At 42.7% G+C, this 19,280-nt stretch overlaps 1 protein-coding gene across 1 annotated transcript; it reads right to left on the bottom strand.

Moving 5' to 3' along the window:
• Positions 1 to 924: 924 nt before the first annotated feature.
• LOC310996193 (cdc42 effector protein 3) lies at positions 925 to 10,626 on the bottom strand. The gene is made up of 2 exons (XM_083985575.1): positions 10,500 to 10,626; positions 925 to 3,361 (listed from the first exon to the last, which is right to left on the bottom strand). Exon 2 carries the CDS (start codon positions 2,842 to 2,844, stop codon positions 1,900 to 1,902), a length of 945 nt encoding a protein of 314 aa, XP_083841701.1. The 5' UTR covers positions 2,845 to 3,361; positions 10,500 to 10,626; the 3' UTR covers positions 925 to 1,899.
• Between the last annotated feature and the right edge of the window lie 8,654 nt (positions 10,627 to 19,280).

Here is a 19,280-nt window from a genome sequence, read left to right as displayed (position 1 = left end):
AGTGTAGACATTGGCTTCTCGACCTCGACCACCTGTACCTTCAGGTTGTGAAAGATTTTTGCTGTTAATGCCCCTGGATCTCAGACTTTGTTGAATCTGCTGAGGATTTAAACACACCTCTGCAGAGTCTTAAGGTTGTTGGACAAAGGTGCCTCATTTAAGAAATCAGAACTCAGTCTAACCATCATGGATATAAAACGTTCTGTCACGCCGTTCATCTGTTCTCCTCTTAAGGTTGACCTTTCCTGCCTTATTTTGATAATCTATTGTGTCTTCTTCCTGCCCCCTTGTGTTTCCCATGTGCTGTCAGCACCTGCCCCTGACTGAAGCAGTGATAATAGATGTTACATAAAAGGCTTGGGGGGTTTGTCTGCCTTTCCGATTGTGTGATGTTCAGCAAACCCGACACCTCATTGGCTTCCATCTCAGCCGTCCTTAAATTCACAGTGAAAGTAGGAATAAAACACTCTACTAGTAGCTTACAAACCAGACCCTACTGTGATACATCAGTGATAATGCTGCTGATTAAACTCATTGAAATAAAGGTAATAACCATCAGGAAGCACCTCGATTCATGAAGCTTTCAGGCAGATATAAAAAACATAGCAAAAGAAACAAATCTCTAGTTACACATTCAGATGCATGTAAATGGAAAGTATGCTGAGAACAATTAAGGCAACTATAAAAACACACCCTTCTTTCTGGCAAAACATTCAAAACAGGTGTACAGATATCTGACTCATACTGTGTTTATCAAAGTCTACTTTTAGTATTTTTTTTAAAATATAGCCTATTATAAAAATGTGTTTTAAAATGTCACTGCAACCCGTGTTTGTGTATGAAGATTAATGAATGAATCCAAAGCATTATTATAGGAACCTTTTATTCATACATGTACAGTGATACATACAGCATAAATGACATTTGAATAGTAGGCTACTGTGATAATGCAGACAGTGAATATCAGGGAGGCCGACAGTGAGCCACAACATGGAAGATGAGTGTTTTTTTAAAAAGACCGATATCTGAAAATGATTTACAAAGCTGCATTTGTCTTACATGTAAAAAGCATTTTATAATTTTATTAACTACCGGAATAAACTTTCTCCATTTCCCTCTTCTCTAAAGAAAGAGGTCTGCCACTGAAAGATCAGAGCTGTTCTCAAAAGAGACACTAGAGGACAGGTAGAAACCACTTAAGCTTATATCTTCATCTGTTACAGAAACAGTAAAATTAGCATTCTTCACATTTAATCTGCAATTGAAGCATTGTAGTGAACGGCCACAGACGATGCACAGATCATCTATTTATGATTGCAGTTCAGCCTTGTATGACTGAGTGTGTGTCTGATCTCTACTGAAGAAATGCACATCCTATATTGTAAAAAAAACAACAACGCATTAGTAGTTGTGGTTTCCACCATAAGTGAGTCCTGCTGCTGCTGAATATTGTTCACAGTTGGTGATTTCTCCCATTTTCCGAGGTCAGTCTACACATGTACATCTAAGTCAGTTGGCTGTTAACAAGCAGAGACACGGAGAGAAAACCCTCAGCCTGTACAATATGGATAGTGTCTGACATTTAGTCCAGAGAGAAGAGGAGTGTGTTTCCAGGGTCCATGATACCTAGATGACAGCAGATCTGCTCATTATCGTCCGACAGTCTGAGTGTTCATGAGTCTGAGCTTCAGCTTTGAAAAGGCTCCTAAGGACCAGCCTGTGGCCCCGCCTGCTGTCATCTCGTCTCAGCACTATCATGTCCACATGCCTCCTTTAACACCACCTGCACTTCACACTGCTCCATGCCATGTCCTCCTGTAGTCTCTTTGTCTCACAGTTTTTAAGGATATATTAACCCATGTATAAAAAAATATCTGTAAATCATGTCAGTCTTTACTTTCACAGCTCACAGCGATCGTCCACAGCCTTGTAGCGGTCCATGATACTCAGGACATCCTCCAGGATGGACGGCCCCAGATCCAGGTCTAACCCTGCCATCGACTCTGATCGTGACACATTGGACGAGGCTGTGAGACCGACTGGATGAAAGGCCGCACAGGGAGACTCGCTGCGCTCGCTCCTCAGATCCTCGTTGCTCAGGCCAGCGTCAGAGTCCAGACTGAGGCCCCGGCGAACATCCAGAGGCCCACAGGTCTCTGACATGGAGTCCTCGGAGGAAACCTCCGAGAAGGAGCCAGAGGAGGGGACGAGCCTGCGGATGGCGGGGGAGAGGGAGATGTCACGGCACGGCTCTGACGCCAAACGGCCCACCACGCCATTCTCACAGAGCGACAGAGTCGGGTGCTGCTGGCTTTCTGTGTGACTGTGGCCGTTGGCCTGTTTGTGGCCGGTCTCTGTGGGCGGCGGCTGCTGCTGCTGCTGGTAGAAGTAGTTCTGCTGGGAGGGCAGAGAGGGAGGGGAGGGGTCATCCAGGTGGAGGCGTGGGGGTTTGGGTGGGGCCTGTTCATGGGCGATGAACACGGGCATAGAGATGGTGGTCTTCAGCAGGCCAGTGGAAGAGTGCTGGTAGTGGAAACCGTTGTAGGCGTAGCTGTGTGAGTCCTGTTTGGCGGTGTAGCCATCGTCCAGACGTCTCTCCACACTTTGCGAGCGCGAGTGACCGTTTTGCGCCCGGGCCAGGGACGGCAGCATGTCCATCTTACCCTGGAGGAAACCCACATCTCCAAACATGTCGCCCTCCCCCTCGGGACCCACATGGGCGCTGTGGCGTACGTCCCCCAGCGGGGGGCTGATCATGTCACCTGAGAGGATGTCACGAAGCTTCAGCTTCTTTCCCTTCTTGGGAGTTGTGGTTTTTAAGTATATTGGCGTCTTTGCCGGCATTTTGCTTCTGTAAAGGTGGATCAGTCTCTGTGTGAGGAGAGGTCGGTTTCTCAGGGTGTTTCACACCAGCAGGAGAAATGTAGCTAAAGCAAACAGAGCAGCTCGCAAAGCAAACTCACTGGATAAGAAACTCTCTGGGACCGTTCCACTTCCAGCTGAGAGATCCAGTCTGTGTTGCCTCTCAGAGTGAGTATACAAGTATTTAGGTCGGTCAGTGTAGCAACAGCAACTCCGGGGGTTGTGCCTCACACTGACATGTGACTCTGGGGGGTGAAGGGGGGAGAGGAGGAAGGCCTTGACCTCAGATCAGCACCCTCTGTCTTTTTCTCATACACAGAAAAGCCATATCCAAGCAGACACTGGGCCCGCCTCTCTTCAAAACATACACACTCTCCTGTTTATCCCGTTTCAGGCAAGAGGGATGGAGGGGATGAAGAATATGATCTCTGTCTGCTGTCGGGTTAGTCCTCTGAATTCTTCAGACACTTCAGGAATGTGACATCAAAACACTGGAGATCTGTGAGGAGAAACCAGAGAGAAAAACGAGTCAGAAAGTGGCTGAAAGGGATGGAGGTGGAGGGAGGAAAAGCCGGGGGGAGATAGATGGGGCGAAGGGGAAGGGAGGAGGCAGGAGCTGGGGGAGTGAGGAATGAAGGCAGGGGGAGATTTACAACCTCCTTTTCAGTGAGCCAGAGGACATGATGTTGGAAAACACTCCAAGAATCCCGAGTGTTTGCTTCAGCGGGGTCTGCCTGCCCCAAACTGTGTGACAATGTGAGTGCAGTTACACTCGTGGGCGTTGAGGCTGCTCTTACAGTGAGTCAGTCAGTGAATCAGCCCAGAAAATTGGTCACGCATTCCCCAAGACCCATCAGCATCGTTGGTGGAAACACAAATTACTGCATGGAAATGGTTGTTTTTTTTAAAAAGCTCCTGGCCACACAACGCTGCATCTTCGTCTCAAGTGGCGGCCTGTTATCAGTGAAAGAATCTTAAAACCTCTTTCCCCGAGAAAAGCACTGTGAATTATGAGATGACTCCCGGGTCAAGCCTGAGGGCTCTGTGATCTTGTGATCCCATCCCCGTCCTACATGTCCCTTTTGGTATTTAACTGTTGCACTGTTTGATGCTGGGACTGGGAGAGAGGGAAACCTCAGATATTCAGTACCGGAAAGAGGCTGTGACCATTTAAAGAAGGACATCCACGCTTCAACAAAAGTTAAGTTAGGATATAAAATCTAAACAAAAAAAGCCACTTTAAGAGAGTACCATCACCTGCTTTTGTTTGGTTTCAACAGAGGACGAGAATGAGGTTGAATTGCATATTGAGTCTGCATGAAATGTGCTTTCTAAATAAAGTTTGGATTTGAATTTGTCTAAAAAATAATCAGGTCTTAAGTTTCTATCACACAAACTGAATATTTAACAGTTATTTAATCATGAATGTAGTTTTTTTATTCTTATGTAATTTTCAGATCTTGTGACTTGACGCATGTCTGGATGCTGTGCGGTTGAATGTATGCTCACTGTTGTTAAGAAGCAGAGCTCTGAGTGGTGTTTATCTTATGACCCTCAGTTGACAGGCCCTCGTTATGTTGAGAGACACTGAGCGATGTCATGTGAGTGACATTATGGCTGGAACTTGATCATTTTTTATTAAATAACACTTCAAACTTTTTAATTTATTATACAGACTCGGAGTCATCTTTATTCTCCAGTGGGAGTGGGATTGGATTCTGAGGATCTAAAGTGGGTTTTAATCAAACCAGCGCAGGACTTCTGTCAACAAGTATTGTTAAATGTCATTTTTTATTTATTTTATTTTATTGCTTTAGTTTGGCTGCATTTTTACTTAACTATTCAAATATTTCTGTGCAAGATGACGTCTAGGTTTCTGCTCATGAGTCAGTTTCACAAAGATAAATTGAGAACAATTCTAATTTATGGGCTTGCCCATGATTTCTTAATGACTTTACTTTTACTTCTGCTTTTTGTATGAGAGTATGAGAGTTGTTGTATGAGAGTTGTTGCTGTATGACAGTTTAAAATAAGAAGAGAGTCTGAGGTGAGCATGACGTGAGTTTGAATGGTAAATACAGTAGCTCTAATATAATTTCAAATGATCAGCCCCACACACTCTATGCTCAATACGTTCTGCTCCAACTCTTCTGTAAACCGACATCCTCTATGATTTCATTCTGGGGCTGAACATCAGCTGAAGTTAATATGTCCCTCTTGTATTTTACATGTCCTCACAGTTCTTTGGAATAAACATGCTGTCAGGTTTCCTCTGAGTGGTGACACACTGCAGTATTTCATTTTTTGGTGGAGTCTCTTCACATTACAACACGCAGAGCTGCTCAGTGTTTCTCTTGCATGACGTTACACGCCTCAGGGACACATTATCAACACCAACTACCATATTTTTTCCTTCTTTAAATTTTTTATGAGCAACATATTTGGTTAGAGGCAGTGTATCTACTCTACAGTGTATATCTCAAACTTGCACTTAAAAAAAAACTAAATCACATTATCACAAAGTTGATAAACTACCTTGAATAAATAATGAAGAAAGCACAGTTAAATGTTACTCGTGTTTAGAGTGTTTAGACAAAGCCTGCGAGTTGCTTTGACAAACTCACTTAACAGTTTGCACAAAAGGAAAATAAGTTTCATTTTATACATGAGCCACAATTCTGGGAAAAAACCTCTCCCACACAAATCGTCTGAGTAAACACTGATTTGGCGATTTACAGGCTAAAACGCATAAAGACAACATTTCTTGTTTCAAACTGAGATAAACGTGGTTGGAAAGTCGATGGTTGTTGAGATTTTGGCCATACGTGAATTTCCCTTTGGGGATTAACCAAGTAATTCATAGATTTAAATTCCTGTATTTCAACATGTGAAAGGAGCCTGTTTCACTTTTAATCTCATCATTTATATCCTATTGAAAAAACTGTTGTAGATGTAACCGTATTGTTAGTAGATGACAGATACAAAGTTCTGTGTAATGATCTTCTGCAGTAAAGTGCTGAGTCACTAACCTGACCCTGACCCTGAGCCAACAGGAGTTGGACAGAAGTGGCTCCAGTGGAACAAGCACCAGATTAGTTGGTCCATCCATGAGAGACATTCACTGTAGATCTGTTGTAATCAGCTCAGTGCTGACACACCTCTGTGATCACACACATACACATACACATACACATACACACATACACATACACATACACATACACATACACATACACATACACATACACATACACATACACATACACATACACATACACATACACATACACATAGGCCTACATATACACATACACATGACTGTCCCAGATGAAGAGATTCTCCTGCTGCCACTGGTCCTTATTAAAGCAACGCAGCTCAGTTTACTGTGTTGCTCTCATAAAGACGGGTGGTGCCATGCTCTCAGACTATGGACTTAACACTTGGGTCCAGACTGAGACATCCAAACAACTCTTGGATTGGGTTTCTGTTAAATTTGGCGGAGGCGTTCATGGTCCCCAGACAAGGTTATATTAATAACATTGTGGTCTCTGGACCTTTCATCGAGTGCGTTCATCAGATTAAGATTTAATTTTGTCCAGGACTTTGGTTTATGACCGAACTAGTGACATTTCCACCAGCCTCAACTGTACAGAGCTGCTGGCAAAGCTGTGGACTCCCAGTCTCATTCACACTCAGAGAAGTGGACGGACATAAATAATACGCCACATCAAAGTATTTCCAATGAAATTAATTAGGTATGATGATAGAAAAGGTTTAATCATCTTATAATAATCGGGTTTTGAGGTTAAATAACCAACGGCTTATCTTAGCATTCAAGAAGAAATAGTACTAAAGTGCAGATTAGTTATTACAATTTTTTTATGTTACCCTATCAACCACAAATGACACAACAGACTGTCTCTCCATGTGACTGTCTGAACGTCTGAACCCCAGATTAACCAAAGATGAGGTTTTTAAAAATAGTAAAAAGGGAGACATTAACCTGCCAGCCCTCATTTAAACCCAAAGAAAACAATAACTCTATATTTACTCAGCAGAGTCATGCAAAGAAGTGGAACAAATAACAGCGTTAAAAACCTATCACATGTAATGAAGGGAGGACACGCTCTGTTTGCTCCATTAAAGTCTACAAAAACAAGCAGACTGTGAAATGTGAAAGCCACGTGACCACAACACAACACAACACAACACAACACAACACAACACAACACAACACAACACAACACAACACAACACAACACAACACAACACAACACAACACAACACAAACACACCTAAATAATAACAGTGTAGTGAACCGGTCAGAACTAGTTCAGAAAGGTGACGGCGCTGAAGGGACGGCTTCGGTTACATTTCAACACTGATTGATTTCCCATTGATTAATTACTGTGTTCGACTCAGACAAGAGCTGGGATATTTAGATCTGCCCTACAGATATTTAAGGGAACAGTTCTTCCAAATAAAGATAACCCCGTCATAAACCTGTCGACCTGCCACATAGCCTACCATCATCACTAACCCTAACATGGACCAGTGTTTCACCTTAAATCATATGTTACATCAGACTCATTAACGTATATTGACTCTGAGTTGCACAGCTGAGAACAGATCTTGCTCCTCTGACAACAGAGGCTGTGTGAGCTGTGGGATGAGGAAAAAAATAAGTTCAAAATTTCTGTTGCATCATTTTATATCTTTTCAAACTGAGTTTTGCACTGTTTGAGGTGTGGCACTTTTTGACAGTTCAACACCAGGAAAAACAATGAATCGATTAACTACAAATAGAAATACAGGGGCTTTATTGTTAGACAGAGTTTGTTTTTCATGAAGTGACTTGAAAACATTCACTGCATGGTTTGCAGGTTGTTTCATGATGAACTTTGTCTGAAAGGGCTTGAAAATCCAGTTGAAACCAATGTTTTTTTTCGTGATTTCTTCAATTGTCCTCTCTAGTAAACTGTAGGATGTTTTTGTCGATCATTGATTAATTGAGTTGATTTGGTACTTTTTTGTAGTGCTGTGTGTTTTCATCACTCTGGATCTGACAGATGACTTAATGGTGTCTCGTTGAGTCCATGGAGAATTTTACCTCATTCATTCCTGCAATTTAACTGCTGCTAATGTAGCCATGCTCCACTGATTAATGGCTTAACAACTCCATAATGGGTCCACAATTACAATATTAATCCCTTTTCTTTGTCCTGTTTTCACTCAAAAAGCATTGTGAGCTACATACAAGGGCTGAAGCAGAGGACATTCACCTTCATGAGCCACAGGGAAGGTGACAGCAAGTAGGTTGTTCTTCTAAGGAAATGTAATCGGCGGAGAGTCACCCCAACACACTCCCAAGCCATGCTCTGGGCTGGGTCAGGCTGAAATTTAGTAAATTTTAATATGAGATAATTACTTGTGTAATTTTAAGTCAAACAAACCATACTTTTACATCCTGAAAATGTTACGTATGTGTCACACACACACAGCCCTATGAGAAGCTTTCCGGTGTCAATGAGGCATGAGTTGCATGTTTGTCCTACAGTTCAGTCATTAAGGTTCCCAGGTCTATTCTGCTCTCTCACACACAGAGAGAGACTTAATCTATAGTGTACTATAAGAGCCTGATCCCTGAGGCCCAATAACCTAAAAGTAATTGACCTTAACACTCAAATAAAGTCTGAGCCCTTCAACATCCCTTAGAAGAAGTGACGTTCTCTCTCCAGACAAGCAGACACCTTAGTTAAAATGCTTCAGTTTAAACAGAGTTGGTGTCCCATGTCCTCCATGCATCACCTTTGCTGGGAGCTGGAAATTGGGACAGTGCTGGTGATGCAATCATCGGCCACAGTGGAGGCTGATCTGACATCTGTTTCTGCTCTCAGGCTCCATTTGCTGCCTGTCTCCATGAAAGCAGGGCAGAGCTCCGGTGGAGCCACCCGTGGGCCCTGTCATCTTCTATAGGACAAACACACGCCCCGATGCGCGCTCCTTACATTGTTGTTGTCATCCGCGGGGTCTTGCGTCACGCATAATTGCGCACACAGCAGGCGGTTGTTGACAAAAAAAATGCCTTTTGCTTGTCTGCTAATCCGTTTGTTTTTAGCTGCCATAGACGCAAACAAATTTTGTGTCCTCTCTGATGTGTTTGCTCCCTCTGTGTAGTTTCATATAGTGTGTCTGGTAGTGATGTGAGTTGGTGATGACTAATTTTTCTGTGGAGCCCTGATGTGTTTTATTTCCAGACTTTAGGCTACTGTAATCTATCAGTAAATCTATTCATATTTATACAGTGCAATACCCTGTGAGGCAATGCGCACTGAGTCATCTCAGTCCTCTGGGCCTGTCACAGGCTTTGAGAAGCGATTTCATCTCTCTCTCTCTGTCTTCCTCCCTCTCTTCTGTTGCTACTTATATCATGGATGCCAACAACAAATGAAGATCCCTCTATCTAACCACTGTTGAGGCGCAAAGACAAAGACTGAGTCCAGTTCAGCCTCTCTCCTCTCTCTCTCCCTGTTGTGTAACTGCAGCCTGTGAGATCATCCCTGTCCTCCTGAAGACCGTCTCGCCGCCCGACTGATTGGTACCAGTGGAGCAAACCAAACAGTGTCTTTCTAGTCTAATCCGCACTGACAGTCACAGGTCTATTTTCAATCACCTGCGGCTCCGATCGGCCAATCCTCTGTCAATCACACATCAAAAGGAGCCATGCGCCCTGCTTTAGGATGAATCAAACTCAGCTGTAGATCATACAGAGAAAGAAATTCAGGAGAAATGTCCATAAACATAAGGCTCATTATCTCAGATTACATTTGGACACCAACCCCCCAGCTACATCCTGACATCCTGTCTCTGGCAAGACAGAGGTTTTTTTTGTTTGTTTTGTTTTTTGTTTTAATTCCTGGAGCAGCACAGGTAGCAGTGTAATCGCCACTCTGACTCATTGGACGTGTTTCCAAATTGTGTAATATTTCCTCAACAATGACCATGACTTCCTTTTTGGGGATTTTCTCACAGGAGCAGCCAGCCGGGGCGCTCCACATCTGAGCGCTCCTCCAGCACCTAATCTGCTTAGTTATTAAACCATTATAACCCGGACTCACTCACACTTTCCAATAGCTACAAACTTGGGTAAAACTAATCTGGATAGGCCTATTAATAGAAGAAATGCCACAACCAAGAACTCCCATTGGCTGTGAATCAAAAAATAAATAAATCACGACCACCACTGAGTTGAGAGTTATGTGATCACAGTCAATAATAAGAAACGTGTCGCCTATATTCAGGTATAGCAGCCTCTCTCTCTCTCTCCTCTACATCTGTCTCACACGCTGCTCACGCTGACACTAAAGGGAGTGTCACACTCAGTGTAGCAGATGCTTTTATGTTGACAAATAAAACGTTCCTCTGGTCGTTTTCCCTCTTTTTGTTGGTACTATAATGGAAAACAATGGCTCTATTCAACAGGTAGGCAGCAGCCACAGACCGTGGTGCGTCCACTGACCACATTTACACACGAGTGGCGATACAAAAAAAGAAGAAATGAAATGAAAGAAAGAAAGAAAAGGGGAAAAAAAGTTTAACAAAATCAACGGATAGGTAGGTTTATCAGTGATATTTACCTGAAGTCGTGTCCACAGACCGAGGCGTCGCTCCAATAAACCAGTGTAGTTCAGTCGTACAATCCACCGACACAGTGCGGAGCGGCGGGGCAGGTAAGCCTCTTATCCCGGGTCAGGACTGTGACTGTCTGTCTGTGGAGCAGCAGCACTGAGAAAGTGAGTGAGGGGATCAACCTCTCACACAAGGAGGCGTCAACACACTGCCATCAGCAGCACTACCGGTCTGTGTCCGGTCAGGACTTTCAAATTAAGAGCTTCAAGCACGAACACGTGTAGGCTAGTAGCCTACTGACTAGTTACTGTGCCAAATATTTGTGTGTCATTTCTTGTTATATGGTCTACATGTTGTCTGTCCTCTTCTTAAATGAGCTACCAAGGGATGCGAGAAGAAACTGAAAATAAAGTGGTATAGTGTCGAGAAAAACTATACAAGAAACGTGCGTCGTTTTATTTTAAAAGAAAAAAATATCAGCTTCCTTTATCTTAGCCTTGTATTCTGTAGCTTGACAGTATAACATTTCACATGAGTTTTTATATCAGAGAGGCTGAGGCAGTGTTAAGTTAGGAAGACCAGGAAGCTACTGGGAAAGTCTGGTGATGTCTGAGTGTCTCTGGCAGTTTCTTTGATCAACAACAGGCGTGAGAGGCCCGATAAGGTCAAAGGTCAAAGGGTGAGAAATATGTGGCCAGTGGTTTCTCACTGCTCCTCATCATATCTGTTTGATTGAACATGATGATGATTATAGATAACAAGGAGATACAAGAGGGTGAGGACTCATCAAAACCAGAGAGAGTTTCATTGTATTTTATTATATTGTCACATTTTAATGTTATAGTGGTTATAAAAAAAATAAATTAAAAAAAAGAACATGTTATTATCCACCAGAGATAAATGTGTGTATATTTATGTTTTGGATAACTAGATCTATGAGTTGACTGACATGGCACAACCAGTTTGTAACAATCAAATGCACAGTGCTGCTGTGACTCTTTATTGTTATCTCTGCTTTGTGAGGTGAAACTGTTAAGTCATGATTTCCGACCACCTGTCCAGTTCATTCAGCCAATTAGAGAGCGGTCTTACTGTTGATCTCTTGCTGTGACAGACGGTGTTGGAGGTTATGAGGGCTCTGTTTTTTAATTTGATTAGCAGCAGGCACAAACCACAAGCCCACTGGTCCACAGTGCTGATTTAAGAGCCCGCAGCAGGCACAGGTCTCACCAGTCATGACTGTTTGTCCAAAATAAGACTAAAGAGCCCCAAGTTCACTGTTAGATGTTTGGTCAGTGGAATAATAGTGAGAATGCGTTAGTTAATGTGAGCTTTGAACAGTGTCAGGAAATATGATGGTGGTTGTCAACCAGTCCTGTCGTCAGTGCTGAGCAGACTGTCTTATTCCAACTTTATTAGTTTGAAAGCTGACGGTGTGAATGCCTGAAACCATTCAAGTATCAGAACAAGCAGCTTTATCAGGACATTTATGTTAACACAATGTGATATCTTTAACAATTTTTGATTTGTGACAGTTTATTAAATTCATTCACTTTTATTTATTTATTTATTTTCGCACATTTTACAATGGGAGTGTATCACTCATCCAGGACTAGAGTTGATGACATCTTCAGAGGGAGAGGGTATAACAAATCATCTGAAATTTTTCTCTTTACCTCGTCCTTCTGGCCACAAATTATATTCTACACTACATTTGTTGTAGTCAAACCCCATCACCTTTCACACAGTGTGCGTGAAAAAGCAGAGAGACTCAAAGAATTTGAACTATGAGTCTCTGAGGGATGTCAGTCCCATTCAGGTCTCTGTTAACGCCAATAAAAAAAAAAAAATCAATGGCTGATTTCCTGAGAAAGTGTCTCCTGTTTTTAACTTGCCAAAGTTTCTACACCACTTCAACACCAAAATGACATGTAGCCTACATTTCCACTTTCAAATGACACATTTTTCTGTTTTGTACATTTTGTTTTACATTTTACACTTATCTTCTAATCTTCCAGTGCATTGCATCAGACTTCTTCTTGTTCAACTCTTCCATGGTTAAACATGCAGACAGACCTGCTGCACCTCCCTGGGCCATGTTTCAGTTACTTACAGGTCAAATACCCTACATACCAACACTCACAGTGCAGTATGGATGTCTTCATTGTGATCTATCTATCTATCTATCTATCTATCTATTGATTAATTTCCATGTTGTCTGAGTCCCTGTAACTATGATGAAGCCACAGATTGAAGCCATGTTTTTTGCTGTCTACTTGATCTGTTGTTGTGTAGCAGCCCATAATTATTTATCATACGTTTGGGGAACATTTTTAAACATCTTCAACAATGTCTTTCTAGTCAATAAATTCCTTTTTTTTTTTTTTTCATATAATGAAGATTGTAGTGTAGTGTATTTGAGCTGACTTCCACTTTTCCAACTCTTCAACAGCTTACAAGTTCTTCTTTTCTACAGCTTCAGCCTTTTCAGCGTAGCTTCAGCAATTGCGTTCAACCTTCAGCATTCACATGCATTTTCTTCACAAAATGTATTTTCTAGTTTCATAATTGCTGTGGATTTATTTGATATTACCTGGCCACAGTAGCAGGTTGTGCAGTTTCCTGATATCTTGTTTCAGAGGTTTAGATTTGAGATGACAACTACATCTTAAAATCGTTTAGTTGGCACAAATGGTGTATCTGTCTTCAGCTACTGCAGCAGGAATTGGGTCAAATACAATCTCTGCCTTGTACTCTCCACAGAGTTATAAAATCTGTGTATTATAAGGAATAATTAGACATTTAAATGGGCCTCCAAATTTTTTACTGCTGGTTCAGTTAAGACCTGCTGGACTATAAAGTTCGGAGGCACATTCAGTCGGCCCCAGCAGGGCTGGCACTGAGCATAATTATGGCGAGCTAATGAGGATTTAACAAATGGAGAATGCAGACGTTTGCTGTTCATAGGTCTGACTACAGACACACGTTGTTTACAGCTCCTGTGGGATGCCTGCAAGGCAAATTAAACCCAGTCCCTCTTCACTCATCCACCGGTGTGTGAATTGTGCTTGCCTGCAAAGAAAGAAGGGTTTCTTTTCCATTGAGGCAGCATTATGCAATAAACAGGATGACCTCCAAACAACATGAGATGGTACTGTTGGGTGTTTTGGGTTTCAGCTTCACCTATTTTTTTCAAGCTGCAGAGAAAGCAAACACGTCTGAAGAGACCAAATCCAAAACAACAGTTTTTTCTTTATACTCCACACGTTTTTCACCTCTACACGTCAGTGTTTCCTCAGTGCACGTGAAAGCTGAATCTCAGAGTTTCCAGTGGACAAACAGAGAGTGAACACACACTCTTTATCTCTCTCACTCACTGCATCGCTCTCACTCTGTGGAAGTGTTTGAAGCTGACTGGAATGTGTGAACTAGATAAGAAGAGAGTTACACCGAGTCTCTGAAAGACGTGGTTATGTCACACAGCAGGAACTAATGTGTACTCATATTCACACACACACACACACACACACACACACACACACACACACACACACACACACACACACACACACACACACACACACACACACACACACACACACAAATGACATCAACAGTACATCAAGATGTAAGTGTGGAGTGGGTCCACATGAGGATCCATGTGACTGCTATCAAATCTCACTCTCTACCAGTACCAGGCCCCCGGCCAGACTCCAGCCCCCCAGGTGTTAGCCCCACGCTAAGACCCCCAGAGAGCCTGGTGTTTCACCACTCAGTCACTAAGTAGGGGGTGGAGGTCTGAATGTGTGCTTCTCTGTTAGAGTTTAACCCTGTGCTACCGGTTATAGGGACCGGGGTTGTATAAGAACAGAAACAAAAACGTGGATAAATACAAAAAAATATTTAGTCACTGATAGTATTCTTCTTCAGCTCATGTACTGAGGTTTTTTAGTGAAGGAAGAAGTAGAAAGAAAAGACTTGGAGAAAGAAAACCGTATCTGCCCCCTCTTTGTAACAGGGTACAACAGTGGTGCAGGAAACCGCCGCCAGCAGACAGGAGTGAAGTGAAGCCAGGTCCTTTCTGTTCTCTCTCTTTGTACGTTATTATGCAACAGGCTCACTCAGCCAGGTGGAATTGAGCTGTCCCCATGAGAATTAGAGTCTCAGAGATTTCATAATAAACATGTCAGGATCAGGTAAAAGTTAAGCTGTTGAGTCAATTCCATTTTATTCCCCAGAAAGTTGATCAAAACTTTTTTCAAAATTGGTTTTCTCTTCATGTGGATACAGTTTTCATACACTCCCCACTCCTCACTGTTACAATCATTGAACAAATCATACTCTGTGGTGGAATGATGACATTTTAGATGTTTTGTGAATCATATTATATATTTCTTCATATTTCAGAATGACTACCACAAATATCATCATCAACATTAGCTTGCATGCAGTTCAAAACCTTTGCATCTTAACTGCAAAACAGAATAAAGATTAGATTAGATTTTTGACAGTGAAGGGCACAGTTTCAGAGTCTATGATGATTGTCCTTCTGGCATATTTGGGCTCATTTAGGTTTTATTGTGTTGTAATCTGTGTCATCTCTTCATCTGGATTAGTGCTCTAAACAAATGACTAAACTCACCGTAAAAACATTTGGGCTCAATAGTCCTGACCCACATAGCCCAACGTCCAGCCCATAGTGGTTCCTGGTGAGTGTGAGGTTATATTTCCATTTCCACACAGTGAAAGTGGTGAGCAATATACAAGTTAGACACTGTGTGACCTCATATCCAGGAATTCTGGGAATCTGTTAGTAAATGACCTTCCATGTGTTTCCATTTAGTTTGCTGTGATTGAAACAAACTGCGGAGCCTCAGGGGCGATCGGCTGAAAGAAGAAAGAGGAGGACCAAAAGAAAAACCAGAAAGAAGGATGACAGGGAAAACAAGAACAAATTCAAAAGAGGAAAATAGATTTAACAAGCCTTTGGGTCATGTTTACAGCTTGCGTTTGACCAGAGAGATACACAAATAACAACAACCAGAGAGAAAGAAGAAAAAAGAGAAAAGAAGCCCAGGGAGATGACCTCAGAGAGGAAGCATCGTGGTTTCCAGCTGTGTCGCTACATCTGAAGAGCACTGCACCATCCCCCTGTTAACTTTGGACCAACAATAATCTTATTATAGAGCCAGCCCATGCTATTTATTGATACCGTGAAAGTTTCAAAGTAATCCTATACTGCCTGATAACTGATTTAAAACTCTATGAGACAGTCTGACAGTGAATGAAACTCAATTGTTAAAGTTACTGCCACTCCAATGTGATGTGAAATGTGCATTTAGATGTTGCCTGCCCTGCAAGTCAAGGTGTGTGCAGGATTTAAACTGCTTATCTGCACAGAACAACGTCACTATGCTAACATGCAAAACTAAAACAGTTAACACATTTAACTGTGGAAAATCCTTTATCCATGTAAAACAGCAGCAGGGAAGCTTTGTCCATGTGAACAAAAGGCAGCTCAGAAATTGTAACAAAGCCTGTTTTATAAGCTCACGTCATTATTAAATATAAAACTATTTTTCACAGTTTCTTTTATTCCCAGACTCAATTGTAGATCGTTAAAGATACTAAATAAAACACTGACACATTATTATAGCAGAAGTAACTCACACCCAGGAGTTTCCATTTGTGCCACTTTAGTTCACACAAGAAACTCTTTTTGGCGACCTGGATAAAATTAGCCAACCATCTCAGCTTTCACAGCTTTCAATTCTGACCCACAGGGGAAAGTTAAAGTGCCTTATAAGTAGCAGTATGCTACTGGGCCTGCTTTCAGACTGAAAATGTGAATGCAGTGCAGTCCTAAGTTTTTCCAGCAGCGTTTTCCAGAGAGTGAGAGGGCGGTGGAAAGCACAACAATGAATGATGTAAGAGGGCCGAGATCAAAATAACACAGGACACTGTAAATGTGTCAAATTCAGCTTCAAAATACTGAACAATTAACACAAACACTTCATGGAGGTACATACACGCAGTCTCATACATACACAAAGTATCACTTCCCCAGCGGCAGAGCTGCGATTACATAAGTTGGCCTACGCCTTCTTCATATCGCTCTCTCTCTCTCTCTCTCTCTCTCTCTCTCTCTCTCTCTCTCTCTCTCTCTCACTTACTCACTTACTCACTCATACACACACACCTACACACACACAGATGCACAACATCAACATGTTAAACCCATTCCCTCTCCCTCCTTCCCTCTCTGCCTCCCTCATCCAGGACTGCCCCCCGCCCCCTCGTCTCTCTCTGGCCTCCTTCCGTTCTCACAATCCTCTCCTCTTCTCCTCTGGCTTCCCTGTGTTCCTCCCTCTCTGCGCTCTCTCCTTCCTATCCTCCCCTCCTCCTCTCGGTCAAGGCTCAGGGGTCGGCCGGAGGGTCCCTGCCTGGAATAAACACACCAAACAGACAGAGGCAGGCAGAGAAAGAGAGGAAGGGAAGTGGCCGGAGGGACGCCTTTCTCATCTAACTAACTCTCAGCAAGAATGTGAATAAGTTCCACTGCCAAAATGTTGAACTTTTCCTTTAGGTCTGCTATTCTAAGGGCAGAGGTCAATTAGTTTCATGTTAATATTATGGGCTATGTGGACTGTAGTATAGTTTACAGTACAAACATGTGTGTTGTAATGTGTGTATGTGATTGACATACTAGATCTGGGAACCGTTACGGCCAAAAAGTAAGACAAACAAACATCCAACTCCTGCCTCGTTGACTCTGGAAAGCTTCCAGCATGGTAAAGGTGCATGTGTGTGTGTGTGTGTGTGTGTGTGTGCACGCATGTGTGCCAGAATGTGTGCAGCACATGTTTGTGTGTGTGAGAAAGCAACACGTTTTCTAAGGAACAGTGGGAAACTTGGCAGATGGAAGACTTAAAATGTTTATCTGTGTGAAACATCAGGACTGGGGGAGTGGAAGTGGTGTGTTTGTCTGTGTTGTGTGTGTGTGTGTGTGTGTATGTGTGTGTGTGTGTGTCTGTGTGTGTGGGACACTGACAATAAAAAAGTGTGTATCTCCATTCTTAAGCAACACACTAGAGGGGCCAACCCCAAGTCCAGTGCCAATGTTTACTTCAGCACTAAAGTGTGTGTGCGTGTGTGTGTGTGTGTGTGTGTGTGTGTGTGTGTGTGTGTGTGTGTGTGTGTGTGTGTGTGTGTGTGTGTGTGTGACGTGTGTGTGTGTATATATTTCTGAGCATGTGTTTGGGCACATGCCAGCCGTGGTCAGTTTTAAATTTGTCCCGTGGATCGGTTCTGTCGGCTCCACAACAGGAAGTGAAGATGTTGATGTTGGCGTCTCTGGGAACGGGGGATTACGATGCCTGACGAACAGACACACCGCCACAAGTTGCATCTACGTCATTTGAAATCTTTCCCCTGTGTTTAATAAAGCTGAGTGCTCCAGTAGGTGGACTGAATCTCAGTCTGAAGTGGGTTATACTTTACAGCTCTTACATTCAGCTTCAGAGGAGATGATGATTCAGGTTGGCTGCAGTCTTCCTGCAGAGGTTAGCAGATATTATCAGTGACCAGGTGCTGAATAGTGAAGGTTGATCTAGCTGTGACAGGCCATCCTGTGTTCACGATAATGTAAATGTGCCTATTTAGTCTTAATTTGCATGTACAAGACCAACAGAGGACGTAACACAACTCTCAGGTCACAGCAACAGGATGTTTTCCTAACTCTAACAAACATGGCATGAACACAATGTAACAGGACCACGGACTTCATTAGGAACACCACAGAAACACTGGGTAAGGCCTCTGTTTTCTCTCAGTTCAGCTCTAGCTCTTGGGTTAGGGTTAAGTCATGGATTTCTCTATGGAAACCTTTCTCTGAGACTCTGCTCCATGTTGGTGTGACTCCATCACATCATTCTGCAGATTCATCAGCTGTACACAGGGGCATTTCGAGACCCTCTTGTAGCCCCAGGCAAGAGGCATCCTGTAGGCCAGAAACCAGTGATGATTCAATTTTGCAATAACTACTTCAATTCTTCATGTTGACATTTTGTTTAATGCAACATTTATAGAAGAAAAATCAAGGAGATATCTAATATCTTCCTCTTCCAAATACAAATTAGTAACAATTTGGACAGAGCAAGCTGATCGACTGACAGCAGAATTGATATTGGTATTAGGCTAATGTTGGCATTTCAAATACATTATTCCACTGTTATTGTAATGGGAGAATTTATATCGGCATTGGCAGCATTGTGCATACTATGCACAACATTCAGTGTACACAGCCATTGGCAACATCATGTTATCATTTATATGGACCAATGTCAGCCATCTGTGGGGGCCCCCTTCCGGCTTGGGACCCTATAGGCTATTGCCTAGGCAGGTTGCCTGCCCTGTTGCAACACTTTTGGCTGTACATTCAAGCTCCTGTTCTACCACATCCTAGAGGCTCTGCTGGACTTAGGTCTGTAGACTAAGTTTGGGTCGACTTGAGCTTTTTGACATGGAGCCTCATCTTAGAGGAAGTAGCCATTAGAAGATTGTGAACTGTGGGCACAAATAGAGGAACATAGTCAGTGACAATACTTTATCAGGCTGTGACGTTCAGATCATGATTGACTGGTATTAAAGCCCAAAGTTCTTTAATACACAAGAAAACACTCTTCACACCATAACACCCCAGCAGCAGCCTCAACTGTTTACCCAAGGCATAAATTCAGACTATACCATCTGCTGCCTCAGCACAAATCCAGATCCTTCAGGCAAGGCTA

Source organism: Trachurus trachurus (genome assembly GCF_905171665.1).
Source record: "Trachurus trachurus genome assembly, chromosome: 13".
Taxonomy (NCBI): domain Eukaryota; kingdom Metazoa; phylum Chordata; class Actinopteri; order Carangiformes; family Carangidae; genus Trachurus; species Trachurus trachurus.
This window is presented reverse-complemented; position numbering and strand designations above follow the sequence as displayed.

Coding starts and splice junctions, on each gene's coding strand:
- LOC310996193 (XM_083985575.1), bottom strand. CDS start 2,844: ATGCCGGCAAAGACGCCAATATACTTAAAAACCACAACTCCCAAGAAG.